The sequence below is a fragment of the Humulus lupulus genome, chromosome 8 (assembly GCF_963169125.1).
Source record: "Humulus lupulus chromosome 8, drHumLupu1.1, whole genome shotgun sequence".
NCBI lineage: Eukaryota > Viridiplantae > Streptophyta > Magnoliopsida > Rosales > Cannabaceae > Humulus > Humulus lupulus.
In genome coordinates, this window is record NC_084800.1 from 5,738,220 (window position 1) to 5,758,831 (window position 20,612).

Here is a 20,612-nt window from a genome sequence, read left to right on the forward strand (position 1 = left end):
TACAACTAGTTGTCATATTGTTATTGGTGTAATTCAATATTAAGTTCTACTTATTTAAATTTAATTATTATTATGTATTGCTAACTAATCATAAAGCGACATTTCACATAATAGATGCCAAATAGCAACACCCCTTATACTAAAATCATATATAAAATTTTCTAAATGGAATGAAAAAAAATATAGAATCAATAACAAATACAAATTTCCATATAAAAAACAGTTAAGTAATGATTGGCATTATATGACAAACTCATAATCATGTTTACTTGGTCCCTCAAGCAATAATAGTTGTATGAAAAATAAAGTGAAGAGAAATTAATGCGTGCAGTGCACTCATCGAATATATATGTTAATGTTAGGACACAGATTTTTCACATTCTCCATAACTCATATACTTGTATGTCATCGTCATCGTCATGGCAAAGCACTAGAAAATACACTAGAAACAGTAAGACCAGATTCAGAACGGTTTGTTAACGAAGACTGGTTGATTGGTATAACTTTTGGCACAAAAAAAGCAGGTTGTCTTGGCTGGGGAAGTGATACTGTTCCACTTCCCAACAGAACCACCACAGACGACATGGTGGGCCTGTCGTTTCGATCTTCCTGCACACACAAAAGCCCAATATGCATACATCTTGTAAGGTCTTCGGTTGGGCTTGATTCCATCATCACTGGGTCCACGAACTCCAGCTCCTTCCCTTCCCTCCATAGTTGCCACGCCTGTCAAAACACAATTGACCAAAACGACATTACATTTCTAATTTCAATGTGTCGTTTCCTAATAATAATTTGAATAAAATAACATACATATCTGATGAGTGTCTGAGACTTTTCAGAAAGGTGAGAGCTGTTATTCTTCTTCCCACTAATGATCTCAAGCAAGATCACACCAAAGCTGAACACATCTGATTTTGCTGAGAATTGTCCATCCATTGCATATTCTGGGCCAAATGCATCAAACATAATTATTGTATAATTATGTTTAATTAATTAATTATTTAATTTAATAAAAATATAATTAATTTTGAATTAATTTATTTTTGGGTTTTTTTGGTATTTAAATAATAATAAATATTAGAAAAAATCATATGTCATCCCTGGCATGTGGTACACGTGTAGCACAATGCACAGTCAATGTGCTACACGCATAAGAGACTCTGAGTAGTTTCTTGGTTCTACAATTTTAGTTATTTAAATATTAAATAAATAATGAGATGTTGTAATATGATTAAAATATTATTATTTAAACATAATCTGATAAATGATTAGTTATTTTCAAATTGTTTAAAATAACTAATATTTTATTTTTAATATATTGGATATATTAAATATAGGATATCAGTTTTTCAGAACGTAATTTTTCAGGGATAAAAAAATATGTTGAAACTTAGTTCCAAACTTTATCAGATCTCATGTGTTGAGAACATCTGATAAATAGATTTTGCCTAATATTTTTGTATAGCGAGCCCACACTCATTCTTTGTGTGCTGAGAACATTTTGGAAGATCTTGGTGTGAGATCTCAAGGATTTTTCTATACAAAAGGATAGCAACAAGGAAGGACCTGAGGTAATTTTCTATTCATGTCTTTGATTCAATATATATATATATATATATATGCATGTGAAAAAGTAGATCTAGAAATCTTATGAGATTAAATTAACAATTTGATTGTTGTTTCGCTGCGCATAATCTCTGATTTGATCAATAAAAACCAACAGGTGTGATGCATGCTTTCCAATGCTAATCTACCAAAGTCTTTTTGGGCTGAAGCCGCTTATACAACATGTTTTCTTATTAATTGCTCTCCTTCGACTGCTATTGACAAAAAGACTCCGCAAGAGGTATGGTCTAACACTCCTGCAAATTACTTTTATTTAAGAATTTTTGGATGTCTTGCTTATGCACATGTTAATAATGGAAAATTGGAACCTAGATATCAGAAATGTATCTTTCTTGGTTTCAAAGATGGTGTTAAAAGGTATAAGCTTTGGTGCCCAAAACTAGTAAGGTTATAGTTAGCAGATGTATTATTTTTTATGAAACTGCTATGCTTAATGACTTATCTTCTAAAGATTTATGTGATAAAGGACAACCGAGTTCTAGCTTGTAGGAGGAATTACAGTTTGAGTCAGAAACAGTTTCAAGAAGTTCTCTTCTCAGTCCAATCCCAAGGTACAAAGTGATGATACATCTCCACCAATTCAAGCACAACCACAACATTCTATAGCAACAGACAGAACTAGAAGAATTATTAAGCCTCCACAGAGATATGTTGAGGCAGACTTGGTGGCTTGTGCTTTAAATGTGGTAGACAATATTGGTTCCAGTGAAAAACCTTCTACTTATTATGAGGCAGTTAGTTGTAAAGATACTGACAGTTGGATTAGAGCTATGCATGAAGAGATGTAATCACTTCTAAAGACTGACACATTGAATTTAGTGCATTTACCTAAGGGTAAGAAAGTTATTCGTTGTAAATGGATGTTTAAAAAAAAATAAGGTACATCAGGAGTTGAAAAGCCTAGGAACAAGGCAAGGCTAGTTGCTAAAGGTTACAGTCAGATTCCAGGTGTCGATTATAACAATGTTTTTTCTCCTGTTGTCAAGCATAGTTCAATTCGCACCTTACTTTGTATAGTGACATTGCATGACTTTGAGCTGTAGCAGATGGATGCGAAGACTGCTTTTCTGCATGGAAAGCTTGAAGAATATATTTATATGCAGCAACCAGAGGGCTTTACTGTTTCAGGAAAAGAGGATTATGTGTGTTTTTTGAAAAATTCTCTTTATGGCCTGAAACAATCACCTAGACAGTGGTACAAGAGGTTTGACTCATTTATGACTAGTCATGACTTTAGAAGAAGCAGTTATGATAGTTGTGTTTATTTCAAGAAGGGTGAAGATGGGTCTTTTGTGTATTTGCTCTTGTACGTGGATGATATGTAATGCCCCGATTTCCCGAGACGTCACTTATGAAAGTCCATTTAAATCAATAAATAAAATAACCATTTAAAATACTATTTCATTGAAATAAACAAGGCATAAGATCTCACTATTTCTTCAAAATAAAACATTTTCAAGTCTTAAAACTTAATCTAACATAAAAAAATATTGTCCAAAAGTGATAAAATTTCATAAGTCTTTAAAAAATTAAAACGTTGTGAACTCTCCACTAACATGTAACATCCACGCCTCGAGCCCGCTTCACTCACTGCGTTGCTATGCCTTTACCTGCACACAGAGTACCCGTGAGCTAACGCCCAGTAAGAAGAGCTATGTAGGACATAACCCCCCCTAACCAGATAATACAACATAGCTTAATCAAAACCTTAAGCAATACCAATTCGTATAATACTGATACAATGCATGTTATACTCACACACATAACAAACAAAGTCTCATACCGCACCTTATGCTCACATACGATAATCAACCATACATTCATGTTGATCAGACATGAAATGTAATATGCCCTGCCTCGTGTTATTCTCATACTTGGCATCCAACGGGGCATTCACTTACCATAAGTTGTACTCACCAATGATAAGCTCTTAATGTACCTGCAAGTGTTATGCTCACACAAGCAGTGAAAACCCTAGCACTATTCTCATGCTAACAATACTAAGTGTGTACAGTAATCAATCATGGTACGTAACGTAAATTAATACAAACCAAGAAACAAGGTTGTATGCTTAAACATACACCCTGTGCGTAGATGTCCACTCTTCTTACCTCAATTGCAAAAATATTCCTTAGTTCTACCTCGAACCCCTCGCTGAATGTCCTTGTTGAGAACTAGATCCTAAACAACCAACAATACAATGACACACTCAAAGCACAATTATGAACCCATCAAGGTTTCACCACAAAATTACAACCTATAATACTAATCATCACATTTCTTATCATCTTTATGGACAAAACAAATAGATCATAATCAAATAATCAAATAAATGACCACAATTTACTAAATCAGATTCTAAGTTTATTTTTACGCCTATAAAGTCAAATTAAACTAATTATTTCCTTATAATTATTTATATTCAATAATTATCATTTTAATTATCCATAATTCCCAAAATAATTGGATACTCAATACAATTACCCAAACTAGAACCTAACATGCTTCCTAACCATTTATACAGATTATGAAACATGATTAAACAACTTAGAAACTTATACAAATTATTGTAATTATTTATGCATAAATTACCCCTTTTTTACATGCATAAAATACCAAATAATTAACCAAAAATAACAAATCAACCTAACATAGTTCTAAATCAGTACCAGATACTAAGATACCATTTTAACTTCATAAGAACAGTGCCCAAACAAGAAATAATAATTTTAGCAACACCAAGTTATTTTCTATAATTTATCTACGTAGATAACCTATTTTAATTCAAATAATTCAAGATGAATAATAAAATAGTAAATAATTATCCCAAATTTCACAGAATAGCTTCCAACTCTTAAATATGCTTACAATAATTATTCTGAGCTATTTATATTAGCCTAGGTATTTTCTATAATTATTTAAGAAATAACCAAATAAATTTAGGAAAATTACAAAAAACGTTTAAATATTCAATCTAAACCTAAAGAACAGTTTGGTATCAATCACAAATCATATAAAAATTATCTCAGAATTTTCAGAACAGTTTAAGCATTTTTCATAATTATATCCTAAGAAAATTTAAATAATCCATAATAAATCAATGATTTATCAAAAAAATACCAAACTTCACCAAACACTCTAAATTAACATGTAGAATCTAAAACAATAAATTTAAAAAAAAAAACCTCTGGAAATGCCCAGATCGGGTTCGCCAGAGATATCGCCGGAGTTGTCTTCTTCTCTGGCGACGACGACTCTAGGGCTGAGTTTTTTTTGCGTTCCAACTCTTCTCTTGCTTGGAAAATGATCCCCTTGTGTCCAGAACTTCAAAACAATAGACCCCAGCCCAAAAAGATGCTTGTAACCCCTTGTTTTGAAGTCTTCTTCTCCAAGTCCGATGTACCGCCAAATATGGAGAAAAAAATGCACTTTGCGTTCTAAGCTTTTAAACTCTGATTCTTTACGTCCAAATTAATCCTTGGAGTCCCTTAAGTTTGTACACATGCCTCCATACACAGAATTCATCTAAACACTCTCAATTCCGAAATCATCCAAAAACCCTAACTTTAATGGTGAAAAATTGTGGATTTCGAAAACAACACTTCTAGGTCCTTTTATCACATCAAAAACCTTCCTAGATCATAAATAATGTATCTAAAATGATCAAAACAATCCAGATTTTCCCTAAGCTTCCCAAACCCAAAATTATGCTTTCTCTCTCTAGGTTTTGCGAAAAAAAAACGGTTCTTTCTCTCTCTTAGCTTGCTTCCCACGATTTCTCTCCCTCTGAGTTCTCTTGATCGTGATATAGCAATAAATAAACGATTAAAACATAACTTGTTAATATTAGAACGATTCTTCCTCTAATTCCTACAAAACTAGAGATTTTTCATTTATTTTAAAAATTAAACAAGTAAAATAAATAATATCTTGTTATATCATGAATTTTTAATCAGATATTTGGGATATTGTTTATCATAAAATGTCCTCAAAATATCCCTCAACAAATCCCAAAAATGGGAACATTATAGTCATTTCATAATTGCTTATATTATTTAATCCATTTAAATAATAATAATAATATAATAACTAAAAAATATATAAAAATAACTCATACCATATTATTATTATTATTATTATTATTATTATAATATTCATAAAATAAATAATAACTTTAACCTGAGTCATTATTTATTTATTTGGCATTATGCACATGCCAGGATTTTACATTCATTTCCAAGATATTTAAACATAAGAAACCATGAATTTTATCACCATTGGAAATCATGCATATCCAATATTCCATCAAAGGAAAAGAAAAAAAATGACAAAGATGCACATAGTGGAAAAAATTACGAAATTGTCCTTCCGGAAAAACGGATATTACATGATACTTGATATTGAGATTCAGAGAGATAGAAATGTAGGTAAATTGTATATGAGTCAGAGATGATACTTTGAGAAAGTTCTTAAGAGGTTTAATATGTAAAATGTCAAACCTGTCAGTACTCCATTAGTAGCTCATTTCAGACTTTCATATGCTCTTTCACCTCAATAAGATGAAGATGTTGATTATATGTCTAGAGTCTCATATTCTAGTGCAGTGGGATCTTCGATGTATGCTATGGTTTGTTCACAACCAGATTTATCATATGCAACTAGTGTTGTCAGTAGATTCATGACCAATCCTGGTAAGGAACATTGGAAAGCAGTTCAATGAATTATGAGATACTTGCATGGGTCTATTGATGTTTGTTTGCATTTTGGAAGTACTAGAGACGAAGTTTTGGGATATGTTTGATTTTGATTATGCTGGAGACCTTGATAAAAAAAAATATCTCTTACATGCTATGTTTTCATTATTGGTGGTTGTGTTATTAGTTGGAAAGCTACTCTTCAGCCTACAGTAGCTTTGTCCACTATTGAAGCAGAGTATATGGAAATTACAGAAGCTTGTAAGAAAGCAATTTGGTTGAAATGTTTTTTCAATGAGGACTTGAAGATGTTCACAATTTTTTGTGATAGTCAGAGTGCTATTTATCATACAAAAGATCAGATGTTTCATGAGAGGACGAAACATATTGATGTGGGTTTTTATTTTGTGCCTGATATTATTGATCATGGAGAGTTAGTTGTGAGCAAGATCAGCACCCATGATAATCCTGCTGATATGATGACCAAGTCTTTGCCTGTAGCCAAGTTTGAGCACTGCTTTGGGGTTTGTTGAGTTAGCCCTTTGGGGTTTTGTGGAAGAGGAGGATTTTGTGTATGTTGAAATCAGTTCTTATTCTGAGTATTAGAATTTGTCAATGTGGAATTTGTTATGTTAGTGACCCAAATTCTTAAGGCCCAGCCCAAGAATCTTTATTATTTTAGCATTTTCATTTTATGTATACTCTCTGAGTTTTATGTATACTTTCTCAGTTGTATCATTAGTTTGACATGGTGAATTCTTCTCATTTGCCCGTGGTTTTTTTCTACTGCAAGGTTTTCACGTAAATTTGTGTGATCTTTATTTTTATGTTCATTATCTATTATTATATTTTCTTTTTTTGGTAAATTAGATCAATTTTTGTATTATGCACAAACTAATTACAAACACCAATCATTAATTACATTTGTAAATTTCACAACCAATCCAAATCCTTCTTACTGACCTTCCTTGATAACAAAAGACTCATCCTATTACAAATATCTTCTTTTATATTCTCTATAACACAAGTAACTATTGGTTTCTTTACATTCCAAAAATTCTCATTTCTAGCTTTCCAAATATAATACACACCAGCACATAGAGCACAACTATACACTTTCCTTTGGCATCTAGAGTGCTTACATCTTCTCACCCAATTCGCAATACCCATAAGCTCATAATTCTTGGAACCAATACCCAACCAACTCAGGATGTGTTGCATACACATCTTACTGAATTGGCGTTCAAAAAACAGGTATCTATGGGACTCAGCAATTTGACCACATAACAAGCAAAGAGGGTAAGAATTAATACCAAAGCGGATAAGTCTATCCCTAGTTTGCAAGCGCTTTTTAAGAGCTAGCCAAGTCACAAATTTGTGCTTAGAAACTCCAATTCTATCCCACAGGTAAGAGTATTTCCAGCTTCCTTCATTAGCCTTCATCAAATACTTATACATTTTGTTGATACTGTACCTTTGCCATTGATGGTCATTGTTGGAATAGCAGCCTTTAATTCCTCCTTAGTTTGAACTATCCTAGTCCAATACGAAATGCTTGTTGTTGGAGCTTTATAACTCCACCAATCATCTTCTCGTAAATATACATTATGTACCCACTTTACCCACAAATTATATTCTTTCATGGCAATAGCTCACACATACTTGCCAATAGCACAAGTGTTCCAAGCACCAATATCTCTGAATTTGAGACCTCCTTGCTTTTTTGCTTTACAAATCTCACTCCAAGCAACATTCCCCGACCCTGAATAGTCATCTATTCCTTTCCACAAATATGCCCGACAGATTTGATTTATTCTTTTAATAACAACTTTTGGAAGAATTATCACTTGAGACCAGTAGGTACTTATTGATAACAAAACAGAGTTAATCAAGATGCACCTACAACAGATTCCTTGAGCTCCAACTTCTAATTCTGGCAACCATTTTGTCTACAAGACATTCACAATCTGCCTTGGTTATCCTCTTGCTACTGATTGTCATTCCAAGGTAATTAAACAAAAGATTACTCCGAATAAAACCTTACATATATCTATGAGTCTAGTCCAATCCATCTCCGACAAACCAGCCCCATAAATAGCAGACTTGTTTTTGTTTGCTTGCAAACCTGAACTCTCAGAGAAAAGCTTGAAACCTCTCAATATCAAATGAACTGATTTAAAATCCCCTTTACTAAACATTCATAATTCATCCGCAAAACAAAGGTGTGTAAGTTTTAGACTCTCACACCTTGGATGAAACTTAAAATCACCATGCTTAGCAATCTTAACCAGAATTCTTGAGAGATATTCTATGCTTATGACAAAAAGCAAGGGCGACATTGGGTCCCCTTGCCTTAAACCTCTCTTAGAATGGATATAGCCATGTAAAGCCCCATTGATCATGAAAGAAAAACAAGGAGTAGTAACACAGGTCAAAACCAGCTCGATAAACTTCATTGGAAATTTGAGGGCCACCATCATTTCTTTGAGGAAACTCCAATCCAATGTATCATAAGCTTTTTGGAGATCAATTTTTATCATACAAGCAGATCACGGAAACGAAGGCTTATAATTTCAACAGATCACGTCCAGTTTCTGGTTTATTAAAGCATGAAGCCATTTTGACATGCAGTTTGACTAATTCAAGAAGAGATTGCCAATCTAATAACCATATGCACATATATAAATACAGGCTTTTCCATCCTCAGTCCCTAATCCATGAAATTTCTGTCGAGTCCAATCCAATGGATTCATGATATTATTAAACACGTGTAACGTTCGACCTCTTTCAATGGATGAGATACAAATGAATTCTTTTTCTTTACATGCATTGAGTATTTTGGCTTGATTCTCAATAATCATCTTGGCACCAAATCAGTAATAGTCATCCCATTATTGACCGATAAACTATTAGTCGTTCCTATAATTTCTTGGTGACTATAACTTCGAGTCGAAATGAAAGCATGTCGTTCAGGATGAGAAAGAGTGGGAGCTTCACTTTTGAGCGTTGAAACAACAGATGACATGGTAGGCCTCAAGTTTGCATCTTCTTGAACGCACAATAAAGCAATGTGTAAGTATCTCATGAATTCATTGTGATAACACGAATCTTTCAACCACGGATCCATCAAGTCCAACACTCTTTCTTCATTCCATAGTTGCCAAGCCTGTATATACTTATAAGGAAAGGTTAAAATAAATGGGAAAAAAAACAATATTAGAGGAAATGTTGATAACGAACACCAATCATATCTAAGCCACATAAACCATACATATGCTACGAGACCTGCTGCACAATCCCCAATACGAAAGCTAGAGTTCTTGCTACCACTTAGAATCTCAAGCAACAAAACTCCAAAGCTGAAAACATCAGACTTTACAGAATATAAACCTTCCATAGCATATTCAGGAGCCATATAACCACTGTTCTCACAAACAAGGAGAGAAAATAAGAAGATATAATAAAAGAGAAATAATCAGTAGTTAGAATCTATTTGAAACATGTTTGAATATTTGAATATTTGAAACAATCTATTTGAATATTATAGAGAACAATATTTGTCTCTTTCTACTCTCTGCCCCTTTATAAGCACATGTTTCTAAAATTAGACTACTTTCTCTGACAAGCCATATGAATGTGAAATTTATTCTATTAGGTCATTTAAGAGGGAGTTAAATTTTGAAACTTACTAAGTACCAACAATTCTCATTGTGTTTCCTTGTGTTTGATCTTCACCAAACATCCTTGCCATCCCAAAGTCCGATACTTTAGGAGACATATTTTTATCTAGTAAGATGTTGCTGGCTTTCAAATCACGATGTATAACTTTTAGCCGAGAATCTTCGTGCAAATATTGAATTCCTCTAGCAATGCCTTCGATTATGTTGCATCTTATTGACCAATTTAATTGGGATTGTTTCTTGGGGTCTGCATAACGTGAGAAAACATGTTAAAAAATCCAGGCAAATGAGTAGCAGAGTAGTTATATTAATTACATACCCATTCCATCAAATAGTAAAATTAATGTGTAGCTACACTAACCAAATAGAAAATAATCAAGGCTTTTGTTAGGAACGTATTCGTAGACAAGTATTTTCTCATTTCCTTCCAAGCAAAATCCCAATAGCCTTACAAGATTTTTGTGCTGGAGCTTAGCTACCAGCACAACCTCATTCTTAAACTCTGTTGCACCTTGTCTTGAGTTCTTGGATAGTCTCTTCACAGCTATTTCTTGTCCATTTAAAAGCACTCCCTTAAAAAAAATGTAATCAACATGGTTACTCGAGGGAAATTAGTAAGTATTTTCCTTTCTTATCTTTATACACCAATTTTAAGAATGCTTTACATTAAACTAGCAGAAGAATAGTTAAGTTTTTATTTATTCTAATTCATCTACAATTTTTTTCAGTTTGGTGTATTTGGAAAGCCACATTGTAATTAGAATATGGTGTAATTACTAGATTTTATGCATTTGCTTAACTATATAATTACACAATAATCATATAATTAGAGGTACTTGAGGTGTCCCAATCATACCTTATAATTTTCATGGCCTCCCTAAGAATTTGTGTAATTACATCAATAAATAATATTTATTATCAAATATATATTGTTTATTTTTCTTGATCAAATGTTAATATTTTCTTAGAAAAATATTCGTATTTTCTACAATCTTCCAGATTACTTAGCAATAATATTTTTCTATTAAATTTATCTATTTCTTAATATTTTCTGTAGATTTTGATCTGGCTGGAATTTAAACAAAGAACACAACAAAAAATTAACACCAATGTTTATATGTTTATTGGTTTTTATTTATATATTGTATGCATTTGAATGATAACATGTTATATGTTTAAATTTGGACAAATAGCAATTTTTCTCTTGAACTATAGCGCCCTTGTAGAGTTTTGCCCCCGAACTATTTTTTGTGGCAAAATTGCCTCCCGAACAATGGAGATCATTGCAAACATAATCTTTTTGTTATATTATATGTTCATTTTTTACGCAGTTTGCTATGTAGTTATATGTAACATATGCATAGTTATAATATGATGGTCTATTTAACTAATTGAAGTTAGTCGAAATTAAGTTTATTGACGCTAAACATACAAAAATTGTTGTAAGAATACATATACATATTCTCCAAATTTGTCATCATACCACACTATCTATGCATGTATATGTTTGTTAGGACTGTTGAATCCCGCCACATTAGCGCAATATCAATGCTACATGAGCAAATTATTTAAAGAAATGAACAAAATGCAATATAAAATGCACATTTACAATAGTTGCTATAGTTTATGGAGAATTTTTACCATGAAAAAAAAAAAATCAGGGTCGAAACTCTACAAATGTCATAGTTCTGGGGAAAAATTTCCAAGTTACCCTTATTTTTAATTGACATAAAGAATGAAAAATACTTAAACATCTAAATTCGTTTTAAATATTTTATGTAGATAAAATTTATTTCAATTTTAATCTACTAAATATTATTAATTTTTACTATTACTGTGTAATTACTATTTCTCTAGCCAAACATGGCAATGATAATTCAAATGACTACTTGACATCCAAACCAACTATATATTTTAAAATATTATATAATTAACTACTAGATTGTGTAATTGCTACCTTACCTAAACATGCCTGAAAAGAAAGAAACTGTTGCATACCTTGTAAACATCACCGAATCCACCTTTACCTAGCATGTTATAATCAGAAAAGTTGTTTGTGGCAGTTTCAATACTCTCAAAACTGAACTGTAAGGAGTCAACGTCCTTTGTTAAATCTTTCACTGCAATAGTTCAACCAAAAGAAAACTTTGAAAAAAAAAAGAATACAAGTTACAATGCCTATTAAAATGATAAACCAATGCAAGTACGTTTGACCGATTACCAATATCTTGGGTCACTAGAGTATTATACTTTTTTCTTGCTCTCACGCGAAGGACAGAGCAGCCAACGACAAGTAACAAGGTAGCAACAACAACTGGGACCACAACGGATATTACAATTACTGCGCACATACATAATAATAGCCAGAATTATTATGTGCAACACCTCATACTAAAAATAAAAAGAGTTGCAAAAGTAATTACATGTATCTAAAAAAAAAAATCTGTTTGCCCATATTTTAACAGTGATAAAATTGGCAAATTTTACAGGTATATCTTTTTATTTAAAATATGATTTTAATTTCCTTTTTATTGTGATTTTCAGAATTAATGTATGAGATTATTCCTTATTTATTTAATATTCTCATAATATGTTTATAAAAGGAATTTGGATCTTGGTTTTATATAAAAAAAACATTATGTGCTTATTCGAAATCATTTATGATATTAATTTTTGTGCTCTCCAAGATATTTGACTACAGGAAATACAATCTTTGATAAATTAATTGTTATTTCTGTTTTGAGAATTTTGATCTAACTCAAGTATTAGTTGTCCCCCGCAAAATCTATATCTGTCGGATCAGAGTCATCTAAATTGACAAATCTTCATTAAATCAAGAATATCTTAAAAAATATTCTTGCTATTATTGGAGAGTCTTCCTCAGCCATTCTGAGCATGAAATGGTCTTTATTAAATAGGTTTGTAGGGCTTTGAGAAAAAGTGAACTCTTTGGTGCATAAGTCTTGTGAGTGTAATTGTAATATTTGTGATGGTTCATTGTTTGTATTCAAGATCATTGTATGCACATGTTCTTGTAATAAAATGAGTGTTTAATTTTGTGGTGAGTATATACCACATTCATGAGTTAATACATATTGTAATTTGAACACAATTCTTATAGTCTTCGGGAGAAGATTTTTACAAGCCTTGCTTCGGGAAGATCAAATTAGTGAGGAGAAGTACAACAAAGTTGCGGCAAATCTGAAGAGGGAGTCTTGTTTTGCTTAAATCAATTTTTTTGTACTTGTGATTCTTTATTAATTGTTTTTATTCTCTGGATGTGGCCCCAAGGAGTATGTTATCTGAAAGGGTTTTTGAACTTTGTAAAAATTCATCGTGTTCTTTATTTTTGCACTGTCTTTTTACTGTATTAAGTTTTTGTCGTGACAAGTCCTTATTCTGTCTCGACAGAACTAACATCTGTTTCAACAATCAATTACCATTCCACACCTTAATTAATTCACCTGGTTTAATTAATTTGGTAATTATTAAAAATGGAATTTCAATTGGTATCAAAGTAGGTCACTCATTTATGAGTGTGATCTTGGTTTATTATGTTTGTTGTTCTTGTTTCTGCAATGTCTTTTTTCACAGAAGGAGGTTCCATAACTCGCCCCCCCCCCCCCCCCCCCCCTTTACTCAATGATTCTAACTATCCATATTGGAAAGTTAAAATGAGAGCTTTCATCAAATCTCAAGATGAAAATGCTTGGAGAGCTGTCTTGAGTAGTTGGACTCCTCCAACAGAAAGTGATGACATTACTAAGGTAAAATCTGAACTTGATTGGACAGATGCTGAAGATAAACTATCCAATTATAATAATAAAGCATTACATGCTATTTTTAATGGTGTTGGTGAGGGTTACATTAAATTGATTTCTTCATGTATTTCGGCCAAAGAAGCTTGGCAAATCCTTTAAACTCAATTTGAAGGAACTGTAGATATCAAGCGTTCTAGGCTTGTTATGCTCACAACAAAATTTGAAAATATGAAAATGAATGAAAACGAAACCCTTACCGAATTTTATGAAAAATTGTCAGATATTGCTAACGAATACTTTGCTATTGGTGAAAAACTTGAAGAAAGTGTTTTGGTCTGAAAAATTGTTAGAGTCATTCCTAACAGGTTTTAGACTAAGCTCACGAAAATTGAGGAAGCCAAAGATCTGGACAAATTAAAAGTAGAAGAATTGATGGGCTCACTCCAAACTTTTGAGTTGAATCAACAAATCAGACAAAAAGGTAAAACATAAGAGGTCAAGGAGAAATCTATTGCCTTGAAATATTCTAAAGAAAATAAGGAAATTTCGGATGATGAGATGCCTTGTTAACAAAAAAAATTCAAAAGTACATGAGAAAATTAGGAAACATAAAGCCCATGCTCAAAATCTCAAAAGGTAATTTTTCTAACCCCTTTGAAACTAACAAAAAGGGTATTCAGTGCAGGGAATGTAAATGATTTGGACACATTCAATCTGAGTGTGCAAATACCTTAAAGAAAAAGAAAGCTTTGACAGCTACTTGGAGTGCTCAATGTTATATTATTTTATAATATAATGTTTTAGATTAAATAAATGTGACAAAGAGTGTTACATATTGTAACATATAATAGGGAGTTACAATATTTATATATATGTAAAATATCCAAATATGTAACATATTTGGTGTTACAAATTCAATCACAAATTTGTAATTTCCAAATATTGTCCATTATTGTGTAGATTTGTTGTTACACAATATTGAGATGAATTTCTTAAAGTCATATGTGAAATGACTGTTAGAGATATGATTTTAACCCCAATGTGTTTTGGGGGTTACAAAATCAATTGTGGGAGGGTGTTGTAACCGTTTGGAAAAATAGCACATTTTTGTGTGCTGAAATTGGTCAGTGGCCGCGGCCACAGGTGAAAAAACTGACCAAGTTTTTTCAGTTTTTTCCAACCTTTATGAACGGCTCCAAAAACCCAAATAACCTCTCAAATCTCAATTTTAATTCCATAAACATTAAATTCATCATTGGTAACAGCTATGGGGTTGGTGGAATTTAAAATTCAAAGGGTGTCTCTAAACTCTATAAATAGGAGCCTATTGCTCACTTGAAAGACACAACTTTTCTATCCATTAGAGCACTTGGCTAGAAAACATCTAGAAACTTGATTATTCCAGAAAGCATTTCCAAAATCTGTGAGAGATCCTTTAGTGCTTGAGGGGGAAATAAGCTGTTGGACAAAAGTTTCAAACCTTGTTCAAGTTGGTGATCCCCAACACTCTTCACTTTGGTTGTGTGAGTGAGAGTTCTTTCTTCATTATTCTTATTTTTATTCTTTTATTCTTTTGCTTTTCATTTCTTCTATTATTCTCTATTTACTCTTTTATTTGTATCTTTTGTTTTAGAGTTGTAATCTCATCTATATCTTTCATTCTACTACTTCTAGTTTATTTCTATCATTTTTTGTCATAGAGTTTTATTTTCTATTTCTATCATCTTCTACCTCTTTCTCTATATTTACATGTATCTTTTGTCATAGAGTTGTAACAATTTTTCATATTCTAAACATTTTTTTTTTGTAATTTCATATGTAAAATTGAACAAATGCGTGTCTTCAACTACCACGAATATATGCACTGAAAATGAAATATATGCATTGAAAATAAAATTAAACAAATGGAAGTTTTCAAAAAAAAAATTATTTAATATTGGAAAAGAAAAGAAAAGATAAAAAAAATAGTTATTTTTCATTAATTAGATTTTTGAATTTTTTAATATTGGAAAATTTTAGTATTTTTTATTTTCTTAATCTTTTAAAATGATATTTTTTTAATTTTTCGTAGTTTTAATTTTTTTAAATTTGGCAGTTGTCAAAGTTCGAGGGGTAAAATTGTTTATTATTCAATATGTGGTATTGCCACATTATTGAACAAAATGCCACGTCATCATTAGTTTAGTCACCTATGATGAAATTTAACAGAAGTCTCACATTTAACGTGTATAGTTCGAGAGAATTTTTAATATTGCAAATTATTCAAGGGGCACAATCTGAATAGGTCATGGTTTAAGAGACAAAAATGTTATTTATTCTTAGTAATATTAGTGCCAGCTCACTTGGCTAGTTTTTTACAGCTGTTAGTAATTGATTTTGTTATCATCATTTCAGTTACAATTGGATTGATTGAAGTCGTTCATTGTTTTTATGTAGTTGGTCAATTTATATAAGATTATGAATAATGATTGGAACACATTTAAATTGCACACAATTTTTACACACAATAATGTGTATTTAATCTCATTCGCACAATCAAAAGTAATGTAGTCACCACTTAAAAATATTTACGGCTACAATATTTGACAGTGTGTATAAAGTGTATTTGACAGTATACGTAGCATTACTCATAAGGTTTTTAGCTCATGCCTAAAGAGCAAAGCTTTCTCTTTTCCCAAAATGTTTTCTCTTGTTGTGAATCTTCTCTTTGTTTTCACTTTTCATTCAAGTCCCAGCGACCACTATTATTATTATTATTTGATAGACGCTGTTAGGTGTGTAAGTGGTGGTGTTTGTGTAGTTGTGGTAGAGGTATTCAGGGACATTAGCAATCGAGATGAATAGAAACGAAGAAAGAAACAAAAGGGTATTAGGAGATTTTATGGAAATTAGGATAATTATTTTCGTTTAGCTTTTTCTGCGCTTTGATAAGCTTACAAAAGTTGAGTGGTTACGTTTATTAGCTTTTTCTTTCTTAATGATCTGATCAGCAATTTCGAAGTACATAATGAGACCGATGACGATGAGGCGTTATCATGTTACAAGAAGTGTAAAAGTCAGTGGAAGACGACAGGGGAAACTAATGGGTATTATGTTTGGGTACGAGAATGAACCAATGAAAACAAGGTCTAGTCAACCGATGCTAAATGGTCTTCGTCTTCTAAGAGCAAGTCCAATACTTGTTGTCAAATTGAGTGCTTGTTGACTTTCAACTCAATGCATTAACCAATCAAAAAAAAAAAAAAAAGTTGAAGGCCACGTTGCCCAACAGTGGCAACATTGCTAATTTTCTTTTAAAATAACCTCTCCACCTTAGCTTTCAATCCCCCATCTCTGACATCTCTGGCAAGCATTTAGGCAAAGCAACTCCCATTAGAATTGGCCTAATGAGCCCACACGAAGAAAAAATTATCTAAAGCAGGTGATTTGTCATCCGAACATAAATGGCAGAATATAATGAGTGTGATAGGATTGCAACTGAGGAGAAAAGTCCGAACCCTATGAAAACCAGGTGTGATGTGTAATTTATATTAAATGTTTTTTTAAAGATAAAAGCAATTGTATTTTGCACGATATGGAGTAGGACATATCTAATACAAAATATATGTTATCCATTAGTTACTATATATCTTCCTGAAATGCGCTTACTAATTAGAGCTATAAATTCGTTACAGAAATGACACTTCGAAAGTTATAGTAATTATAAGTAGTTGTGTTTTTTAATGAGTGAAAATATAATTATTTTTTATGCACATATTAATTGTGGCTGTCTGTATTAGTAAAGTTTATACTTTCATATGTTTCTCTTTTATTTCTTTGATACATAATAATTGGATTTCTCACAATATATGTATATATAAATTTATAGTCTATTTTTCCTCAAATATATATATATATATGCTAGGAGTGAAATTCATGTAAAGCATGTGTTATAATTTATTTATTTTTAAATATTAAAGCTACAATTTTTCATGATAATCAATCTGCTATTTTTCATGTAAAGCATGTGTTACAATTTATTTATTTTTAAATATAAATTTAGACAATGTGGTGCCACCATATTATAATAATCAAGCCGATATTGGCCTAGCAGAAAATTCAATTTTTCATGCTCGAATGAAGCATGTGAATGTGCATTATCATTTTCTGAGATAAAAGTATTAGAGATGACCCAAGTAAAAAGCGAAAACTAGGTAGTAGGCTTATTTACCAAAGGACTCAATGCTACAAGATTCCAAAAGTTAAGAGAACAACTAAACATGAAACAAAGAATGAGTTGGTGCTGAGTGGGAGTATTGAAAAGCCGTCACTGCCTCAATTAAAGTCTAGATTTTTCTAGAATTGTTTCATGACCAAGTTAGTAAATAAAGTCTAGATTTTTCTAGTTATTGGGCTTAAGCCCAAGACTAAACACAAAGCTAGAATTTCTAGCTTCTTTTAAGTCGGTTAATGAATCGACATTGAGCAGTATAAATAGGGACTTTGGGTCTCTTGAATGTGTGTCCAAAAGTGAGTACATAAAGTGTTTCAAAAGTATGAGTATAAACGTGTACTATATTAGTGTGTATAAAGAGTGTAAGAGTAGTTATTAGTGAGTCCTTTAAAATAAAATGTGTAAATCAAATATTGCATCTAAATTTTGGTGTAATTACTTTTGTTTTAATATAGTAATTATGTTTTTCACGTGTTGCGGTGTTCAACAATCTTCTCCAAAAGGATCAGAAAATATTATTGTCTTTAACACTACTTTTGGACAATATATTTGGCAATAATTATGATTTTTGGTGGATGGAAGGGGATGTGAGGAAAGAATTTGAATGAGAATTGTTGGGTAAAAAAGAGAGAAGAGACAAAAATGCTCTACCTACCTCCAAACTTACAAAAATCTAATCCTTCTAGTTAGAAGAATTATAGAGAAAGACTATTAGACTGGAGTCCCACATGAAACCATATGCGAAACACAATATTCTTATATTCTTATAAAGAAAAATAGTTACTATTCTTAACACCCATTAGTTTTAAGTTGGAACTCCTATTCTTCATTCCCTTAATTGTAATATGGTATTAAAAGTCAAGATTATAAGCTTCATTGTTCACCCTTGACCTGCATTTGGGTCTTTGGTTTGTCGTGTTTGATTCTTTTACTTGTTTTTTAAACGTGTATTCCCACAAATTTCCTAACCAACTTTGTGGTACTTAGTTAATTATATTCCCACAAATTTCCCGATTCCGTTTTGTGAAATTCCTTCAAATATCTCATCTTTCATTATATCTACACTTTCCACCCAAACTTGAGGGGCATATAAGAAATAGTCTCACATGAAAATCATATAAGAAGCACGATACTCTCAAGAAAAAGATTACTCTATTTAACCCTAATTAATTTTAAGTTGGAACCCAAGTCCTAGTCAAGTTCTCTTTGATATTACAAATTGGCAATGTTTTGGCTTGCTCTAATTATATTGTATCTTTACAATGAAATCCAACTTTATTTAGAGGTGGCTGTGGATACTTAGATCACTTTAATGAGAGCTCATTATTTTTTTCATTCCTAATCACGTGCTATATACATAGTTTACATGAAGGAAAGTTAATGGAGAAACATATTAAGTGGGCAAAATACACTATAGGTTTCCCCTGCCGTACGTCTTCCACCCTATACCCCTCTCTCTTCGTTTTTCCTCCCTATTTCTTTTTTCTTTTTTAAATAAATGTTCTGAAATTGTTGATTAAGTTTCAAGTAGTTTACATTACAAATAATGATGGTAGGCAATTTTTTTTCCACACAGAATTAAACATTAATTACAAATTTTAAATGAGACTGTAATAAAATGAAAATAAAAGTACCTTTAGAAGGCGGCTGGGTGGCTGCCGGTGGCGGGGCTGTTGCATTTTGATTGTAAAAGGGATAGACATCGTACCTAACATTACAACTAGGAAACAGAACTCTTCCCCCAAGCTTTCCGGAGCAGCATTCGGGAAGCCGTGCGATGGCATCACTGAGACATCTACCGCAATTGACGGCGTTCAGATCCGGTGTACACTGCGCAAGGGTGTACATCCTGCTAAATCCATTGACGTCGAGTTCGTTCGTCGCGAACTTCTTATCTCCTGGCCCGCCTTTTGCCGCCTTAAACGCTGCCACCTGGATGGACCCGGCAAGCAAGTTGAACGGGTACGGGTCAGTTTCATTAAAGCTGGCCGTGCTCGGAACATAGACTACTGGGAGTTCGTATACAGTGCCGAAGAACGACCGGTTGGAGTAGCGCAATTGGCATTCGTTGTACCATATCATGGTTTCCTTCTGAACAGGGCACCGTTTGACGATGTCTTTGACGGCGAAACTCACGCAGTCACGGCAGGCGGTGGTGTCGACGTCTCCACGGCAGAAGAAGCTGCCGTAGACGGGGGAGGAGGAGCCTTCACCAGCGGTGGTGTTATGGGATTCACTGGAGGCATTGGAAGAAAGGGAGGAGAGAAGGCTCCTGAGATTAATTTGGTAGATGCCGTTAGGGGTGTAAGTGGTGGCGTTTGTGCAGTTGTGGTAGATGTATTGAGGGACATTAGCTCCAACGCTAAGCCCAATCGAGATTAATAGAAACGACGAAAGAAACAAAAGGGTATTGGGAAGTTTTATCGAAACCATAATTATTTTCGTTTAGCTTTTTCTGCTTTGATAAGCTTTGAGTGGTTACGTTTATGAGCTTTTTCTTTCTTAATCTGATCAGCAATTTCTCTAATGACACCGACGACGATGAGGCGTAATCAAGTTGCACGAAGTCTATGTAAAAGTTAGTGGAAGACGGTGGGGGAAACTAATGGATAATATGTATGGGTACGAGAATCAA

General features: G+C 32.6%; 2 protein-coding genes across 4 annotated transcripts; both read right to left on the bottom strand.

Moving 5' to 3' along the window:
• Nucleotides 1–310: 310 nt before the first annotated feature.
• On the bottom strand, nt 311–939 carry LOC133794930 (cysteine-rich receptor-like protein kinase 44). Its single transcript, XM_062232372.1, has 2 exons — nt 814–939; nt 311–726 (listed from the first exon to the last, which is right to left on the bottom strand). The coding sequence occupies exons 1-2, from the start codon at nt 937–939 to the stop codon at nt 418–420; spliced, it is 435 nt and encodes a 144-aa protein (XP_062088356.1). The 3' UTR covers nt 311–417.
• A 7,949-nt stretch (nt 940–8,888) lies between these two features.
• Nucleotides 8,889–20,612, bottom strand: LOC133794305 (cysteine-rich receptor-like protein kinase 25). Of its 3 annotated transcripts, none has more exons than XM_062231506.1 (7): nt 19,612–20,601; nt 12,225–12,344; nt 12,002–12,123; nt 10,365–10,575; nt 10,013–10,250; nt 9,595–9,745; nt 8,889–9,489 (listed from the first exon to the last, which is right to left on the bottom strand). In XM_062231506.1, exons 1-7 carry the CDS (start codon nt 20,408–20,410, stop codon nt 9,181–9,183), a joined length of 1,950 nt encoding a protein of 649 aa, XP_062087490.1. In that variant the 5' UTR covers nt 20,411–20,601; the 3' UTR covers nt 8,889–9,180. The 3 variants fall into 3 exon arrangements, with proteins under 3 accessions (XP_062087490.1, XP_062087489.1, XP_062087491.1); XM_062231507.1 differs by having other exon boundaries at nt 9,215–9,489; nt 9,609–9,745; nt 19,612–20,612; XM_062231505.1 differs by having other exon boundaries at nt 8,889–9,745; nt 19,612–20,609.

Bases quoted from the DNA above. Each gene is read 5' to 3' on its own strand.
- LOC133794930 (XM_062232372.1), bottom strand. From the start codon at position 939: ATGGATGGACAATTCTCAGCAAAATCAGATGTGTTCAGCTTTGGTGTG. The intron at 727-813 runs GTATGTTATTTT...GTGTTTTGACAG, and splicing joins CTCAGACACTCATCAGATAT to GCGTGGCAACTATGGAGGGA.
- LOC133794305 (XM_062231505.1), bottom strand. From the start codon at position 20,410: ATGGTTTCGATAAAACTTCCCAATACCCTTTTGTTTCTTTCGTCGTTT. The intron at 10,251-10,364 runs GTTAGTGTAGCT...CACGTTATGCAG, and splicing joins CCTTGATTATTTTCTATTTG to ACCCCAAGAAACAATCCCAA. The intron at 9,746-10,012 runs GTAAGTTTCAAA...TTGTGAGAACAG, and splicing joins ATGAGAATTGTTGGTACTTA to TGGTTATATGGCTCCTGAAT.